At 47.3% G+C, this 7,024-nt stretch overlaps 1 protein-coding gene across 1 annotated transcript; it reads right to left on the reverse strand.

Annotated features, from left to right (window-relative positions):
* Positions 1-299: 299 nt before the first annotated feature.
* Positions 300-5,945, reverse strand: LOC124672141. Its single transcript, XM_047208418.1, has 5 exons — positions 5,284-5,945; positions 4,985-5,188; positions 4,221-4,458; positions 2,851-2,946; positions 300-612 (listed from the first exon to the last, which is right to left on the reverse strand). Exons 1-4 carry the CDS (start codon positions 5,833-5,835, stop codon positions 2,912-2,914), a joined length of 1,029 nt encoding a protein of 342 aa, XP_047064374.1. The 5' UTR covers positions 5,836-5,945; the 3' UTR covers positions 300-612; positions 2,851-2,911.
* Positions 5,946-7,024: the final 1,079 nt, after the last annotated feature.

Below are 7,024 nucleotides of genomic sequence, written 5' to 3' on the forward strand. Positions count from 1 at the left end.
CGCCGGCCGACGAGACATCAGAGCAACCAAAACCAGGGACGCCGGCGGACGAGACAACGGCGCGACGGCAACTCTAAATCTCCGTCAACCAAATGTCTACAAACAATATAATTTCAGTCGTGTATACAACAGGATAACGAAAAAGAAAAGGTGCTTCGTTTTGGTCAAAAAGATGCACATTTGATTTGATCTAAGTCTACCATGCAACATATCTAGAATTTTTAAAATAAATAAATCCAGATCAACTTCTTGGCATTCAATCAGGACAAGTGATGCCATACTTTTGAAGCCACAACTGAGGAACACACACAAACATACACGTTTAGGTGATACTTGGAGCAGAAACTCTCCTGGGCGAACAAGAGCTGCCGAGCAAACACATGTAGAAAAAAGCTAAGGCAGGATGGAATCCGACTTGAAATCATACTAGGATGATTAAACTGAAATTCCCCGGGTTAGGTATTCAAAAGCATCTTGCTACATTACATGCTGATGTGAATGCAAGACTAAGGCACCACTAGTTTTTGCACATGCATATAAAAACCGCCGACCATGTTGATGTGATGCAACAAACTCAGTGACAGCTAACAACTGTAGCAGCCATTCCTTCACCTGGAGAGGAAAAAAAGGTGTTAATATGTTAGTTACCTAATACAGAAAATGATAAATCTTACAGTAGCAGCTATTATGAACAGCCGATGCGTAGAAACTCATAATCAGCTCAGCAACATAAAGTGGAGATACTGTACTGGCTACATGTGAGAACAAAAATGACCTTCAGCATCCGAATTTTGTAGGTAATGGAGTTGAATGATGTGACTTGTGTTTGTAATAGGCTAATAGCAAAATGATGAAGAAAAACAACTATGTGGAATTCAGAGACTGCATCTTACGTGATACATGCCCTGAGGAAACTCTCTTGCATCTATTTTTCGAATGCAGCTTCAGTCAAAACTTTTGGTGGGGGATTGAAATTGAATGGAATTCTGACTATGATATCAATAAAATGATTTTGGATGCAAAGGAAAGATATTTATCTCCATTCCTCATGGAGGTTTCTATCACTGGTTGCTAGAGCATATGGGATCAAAGGAACGACTATATTTTCAATGATAAGACCCCAACAGTCAAACATATGCATTGCTAAATTTAAATCTTCTTCCACATGACAATGTATAGAGCTAGGCCTAGCCTTAAGGAGGGATGCAAGCATGGCTTGACACAATCTAAACTCTGACCCTATGGGTCTGCATCATGTAAATATTCTTTTATAAATGAAAAATGACACAGTAGGGGTTTTCTCCACACTGTATTTGTGTCAAAAAAAAAAATGCATCGCTTTCAACTTACAAATTTCGAAACAGCTTGTGCTCCTGCCTCGTCCCCCGTGGCTGAAACAGGGGCGACTGCCTCCTCCCAGCCCCCGAACCCCTTCTGCCCCCCTCCGCCGCCGCCGGCAAAGCCTGGGCGGTGCCGGTGGCAACGGCCTTCCATTTTCCGTGCGTGTGGAGAGCTGCACGGGGCAACGCCGGCCAGCGACTGCGCGATCTCAACGGCGAGCGAGGGACATGAGATGATCTGCCGCACATCGGTGGCGCCAATGGCCAATGGAGCTACAGGGAGGCAAACTATAGCGTCACAGCTACATGCCCAGATTTGGGCCCTCCAGGCCCAATCTGGGTCGGGCAGGCCTGGTCGTTTTGGTTGTCCGGCGGCGGCATGGTAGTGGGCACCCGGCGGGGATGGTGCAAGCATGGACGATGTGGACTTGCAGGTGGACGGCGACCACGACCATGACGTTGCAGCGAGGCTTTAGGGCTAGTCGGGCCTGCGGGGCCTGACAGGCCATAACTGCTTCGTCTGGTCGGCGACCACCTATGGCGGTGGAGGACGGTTCTCCTTCAATTGGCTGCGGCGCGGCCGGAGGCCGGATCTAGTCCTACAGGTCCAGATCTGGTTGTCAATGGTTGTGGAGTGCGACTGGTGGGTGGCACGGTGCCGCCTGCCCACTGCACTTCTGCTGCTCACGCGAGTCTTTTGCCATGGGCTTACCCCACTAACCTATCGGTCTCGCTGTGACCCTGTTCTGTGACCCTGTTCTGGAGCTTGTGGATGCCGCGGTGGCAGCCCCAGAAGGTAGACTGCGCAAGCGTCTCTACGGCGAGCGACATGGTGATGGCCTTCTCTTTATCTGTTTGGACGGCGAGGAGCAAGCATCGGGGGATCCTGGAGTTGGCGGGTGCTTCGGCAAAAGCATCTCCCAGCCCACGTTAGGGATGCCTGACAGTGGGCGGTCCGAGTGAGCTACCGGCGTGGGTGTGAAGGTTCTTCCGGGACAAAGCTCAGCATTTCGACGCCAATGGCGGTGATGCCGGCGGGCTCCGTAAACCTCTTGGGGCTGTCGTTGCGCGTACCTTCTCCGCATTAGGGCTCCGAGTGAAAACCCTTGACCTTGGTCTCGGCGACTGCGGCGCATTGCATCGTTGCCCTCTTGGGGGCATCGTCGTGGAGCTCCGATACCCCTAGTTCAAATTCGTCTTTGGTGGCAAGTTTTGGCTTTCCGTGTATCTTCTCGTCACTTTGTATCGGTTCAGCCATTGTGGCTTTATTTATAAAGCGGGGGCGAAAACCTGTTTCGGGGAACTATGGGCACACAACATTTGGATCATCCACATATCATTTATGATTAAAAAAGAACCATTTTAATTGTTTCTATGAGTTATTAGCATGTATGTATCCCTAAAGCAGAATGGACGGTAGTTTGAGGGCTACCCACATTGGCCGCTGGATATTTTGCAAAGAGAAGATCAAACAGTCCAAATCTCACAAGCTATATTCAGAAGATCTTACCTGTTGAACCGTTTCAGCACATTAGCACATCAAACCAAACAGTCATCTTATGTATGAAGTATCATGCTCCATCGCATCCACCAGCAATGGCTATGCCTAGAAGCACAAGACAGGCAATTAATAAAAGTTCAAAGAGGCAGAAAATGGATATGACAACGCAACCATGAGTCTCTTGCACAGATAAATTGAAAAGTATAAGCAAAAAAACTACTCGCTTCTGTATTCGTGTTCTATAGATCACTATTGATGCTAATGGCAAATATAAACAAAACCGCATATGGTGCTTCTTCAAAGGAATATTCTTAAAAGCAGTATACATAGCTTCCTCATAATGAAGAATTTAGCTTACAAGAACGCAAAAATTATGTCAGGCAAATTCATCCCTCATCATGTCAAGAAGATAAATAAAAACATGCGAAAACTCATAAACACTGCCAACAAAAGTGGTCTTGGGTATTCAGATTAAATGTGTGGAGCCTGATTAGAAACACCAAATACAAAAGAAGGTGTGTTATATATGTACAGATCACTTGCAGCACAGTCTTAAACAGGTGACAGATGAAAACAATTATTTCAAAGGTACAGTTTCAACGGAAGTTCTTTCATGGAGTTAAGAAAATTAGCAAAAACTGAAAGTCGATAGATGAATATATAGCCAGCTGAGGTTCCGGGCTATCCCCGGTGGCTACGGATAGCCAATTTTCAGGTGGCTGCCAGGTGTTTAGTTGACTGGAGCACAGGGATAGTCAGGGATAAGGGCAGCCATGATTCCCAGAATATTCTCTCTAAACTGCGGTTGAGTACATATACCGAAATCCAGCGGATATAGCCAACCACCATTCACCCAACACTTCACGAAGCAAAGTTGAAATACTATAATTCTAAACGACCATGAAAAAATCAGTAAAAGGCTGCATTAAATCCCCACCAACCAGGTCGAAAAAGTGTTGATAAAACACAGCTCGCGGGCTCTAGCTACTTCCCTGGAGCTTTGTTTTGCTTCATCTGGAACAGAGCTATGAAGCTATCTTAATCTTTTCTATAGCAAAGCTCTCTAGTAACTTAGTTCTAGCATTATCATCTAACATGCAAGGAACAGGAACATGTAAAGTAATATCTGTATCACTCTCAACAGGACCAGGTAAAGATTTGCAAAAAACTTAGCAACATAGCGAAGCAGCGCATCACGATAGACATTTCTCCAGCAAGCAAAAAACAAAAATAATCAAGCTAAAACTAAGCTAGCCTGGGAAGAAAATTTGCACAACATGGCAGACACTAACAAAACAGAAGTATATTTTTTCAGAGCGGAATGTACCCAGAAGCATGAATTTAGAATCATGATGATCTTATATGCAGAACCTGCTTACCAGGACCAAGGATGGTGATAATTTTCATGCGCCAACTGTCCATTTTGACCTCATTTGATGGCTTGTCCATCACCACTCTTTTCAAATTTGGTGCACCACTGATTACCAGTTTCCAGAAATCAAACTCATGATCTTCTCCTCTGATTTCCACTTCTTCAAGATTGGGCAAGTAGATGCTTTGGGTTCTCCAGTCCTTGGGCTCCTCACAACGGCAATTTTCTGGGCATGCTTCTTTCCCCTGAAACAATTGTACTATGATGCATCATATATGCTTCACAACTGGGACCTTTGGCCTAGAATATACCTACAACTTTTTTGTTAATACATCAAAACTACCTTATAAAAGCAAATAACCATAACCCAGGATGCAAAGCATCCGGCGGTCCTAATTTGGCATGTGTTTAGCATCATGATCCGTCCATAGACAACTAGACTGTTCCCACCCACGGCCCTCTCCCTCCACATTCCCCTCACATATTCCTCCACCCCATTCAAACTTGATAATCTGACACTGATTTTATCATTGTTCAGATAGGTTTTAGACTAACAACCCTTGTTGTCCAATCACAAAGTGTTGGACAAACATTATTATACTGGTTCTTTTATACTTTGGTCCAGAAGAAGATAATTATAATTCACACTATATTCATTACCATTTTGTGGATTGTACTTTTTCATCCAAAATTTTAAAAAAGGTTTTCGATAAAATATGAAAATCATGTACAGAGCTTATTAGTAAGACTTACCTCTGATTTAAGACTTACCTCTGATGCCACTAGGACAATCTTAAGAGCTTTTATAAGAGCAAAAATTCCATCCAGCCCAAGGATGCGCAACGCAAATGCTCCGTAAACATGGTCTGATGTCATGATGCGTAGCTCCAGCATGGAGAAACCGATAAGCATATGTTTCTTGATCTCCGCCTTAAATCTGAGCTCTTGCGCTGCCCCTGAAAACATATATGAGCTCTACCAAAAAAATCATCAGAATATCATCATAAAATAGATTTAATTAGTTTATTAATAGGCAAATCAGCTAACTGAGAGAAGAGAAAACATAATACATGAGTTTCCGCTGACAGGGACAGGACATGGATGTGAGGAAGGTGACCCTGTCCGTTGTTGGTCTCCACCGGCTTTAATCCCACATGCAAGAGGCCCCAACGGCCAAGGCCGGCAGCGGCTGTGAAGTAAGCACACTTCCAGGAGACCTTCTCCAGCAGTGGCGCCGAAACGGAGACCAACAAATTGTTATAATAGCCACCGGCGGCGAAGGAGATGGTCAATTGCTTGAGTAGAGGGGCCTCAATGTTAACGTTATCTAAAAGGGGCGGCTTATTTCCCAAAAACGGGATCTTGGTCTCCACGCTGAGCTCCTGCAGCGACTTGGATCTGACGATGATGATTTTGAGGCCATCATTGGTGACCGTACTGACTCTGAGAACGAGCAGCCGCGGGGAGCGGCGGACCCAGTTGCTTATGGTGGCGCGGCATCCGGAGAGGACGAGCCTCTTAAGCGAGGGGAAGCATTTGGGTGACGACTCGGCGAACGCAAGGTCCAGCCCTTGTAGCTCGATGGATGTGGCGCGGTGGAAGCAGGGCACGTTCACTTGCATGCCGCCAGGGTAGGGGGCTCCCCCCAGGGCAAAGCGGAGATCCGACGGAGCTAGCACCGCGGCGGCGCGGAGCAGCGAGCGAACACCCTTTTCGAAATGAGAACGCTGCTCGGTTGTCAAGATGGGCCGGTTATGGTACGGGGAAGGGACACAGATATCGAGGTGAGGCACGGCAAGGGCCGGTGGCTGAACCGGCGGATTGAGGTTTGCCACGGCGGCGGCGGCCGGCGGCGGGGCGTGGGCGACTCGGCGGCGGATCGAGGCGAGCACGCTCTGTGGGAGGGCATCGTGGTAGGTGAGATCTGTGAGGTGGATCAAGAGGGCGCGCCAGCGGGTGGAGAGGGTGGTGTTGATCCATGCGGCGCGAGCGCAGCCGCGGGCGGGGCAGAGGCCGCGAGTGCAGGGCACGAGGTGGAGGATCCGCAGAAGCAGGTCATCCGGCAGGGTGCTTATAAGGTCGGCCTCTCTGCCTACAACTAGCTTACGACGGCCACGGCCACCGGCACGGGCTCCTTCCCCTTCCATGGAAATCCAGATGAGCACGAGATGGCGGCGCGGAGTTGGAGAAATCGGCGAATTGCGTCGTACTCGTAGTTGGGCTAGGTGATGTTCAGTGCAGAGCGCTAGACGATGCAGATGCAGATGCAGTGAGTGCAGAACATTCCCTTGGAGATCAGAATGTAGCCTCGTCGAAATGGGCGGCGCTCGGCCGTATGACGCCTGGTGTGCGGGTGTCAGGTCCATGACGTTGTCCGGTTCCAAACGGAGGAATTAGTTGCTGGGCCTCTTTTGGGCTTCCGGACGGGCCAAAAGTTCACTTGTAGTTTTTGTTTGGTGGCTCGTATGGGAATTTGGCTGCACTATTTTGCAACTATCGTCCCTTTGTTTTTTTCTCAATCAATACCACATATACTAAACGAAGGGACGGTAGTATATATTCATAGTATAATAATAAATAGTACCTGGTAGAGATACATGAGTTACCGAGGTTGCATGCACGCGTGTAATCATTAAAGTAGTCAATCAACATCGGCAAGAGTACCAACACCAGTATCTCAGAGAATAACAACCGGCTAGCCTTGTCGAAGTCGCTGGAGAACCGAGAATACGATTCACCATTGTCGAGGACGTGGCATCCGAGACAAAAACTGTGAGGATAATCCTCCTCGCGGCAACCATCAGAAAAATT

The sequence above is a fragment of the Lolium rigidum genome, chromosome 1, assembly GCF_022539505.1.
Source record: "Lolium rigidum isolate FL_2022 chromosome 1, APGP_CSIRO_Lrig_0.1, whole genome shotgun sequence".
Taxonomy (NCBI): Eukaryota; Viridiplantae; Streptophyta; class Magnoliopsida; order Poales; family Poaceae; genus Lolium; species Lolium rigidum.

Excerpts from the sequence above, each read along its gene's own strand:
- LOC124672141 (XM_047208418.1), bottom strand. The coding sequence starts at position 5,835 with ATGCAAGTGAACGTGCCCTGCTTCCACCGCGCCACATCCATCGAGCTA. Across the intron at positions 5,189-5,283 it reads CCCTGTCAGCGGAAACTCAT|AGCTCATATATGTTTTCAGG; the intron begins GTATTATGTTTT and ends TTTTTTTGGTAG. Across the intron at positions 4,459-4,984 it reads TTGTCCTAGTGGCATCAGAG|GGGAAAGAAGCATGCCCAGA; the intron begins GTAAGTCTTAAA and ends CAATTGTTTCAG.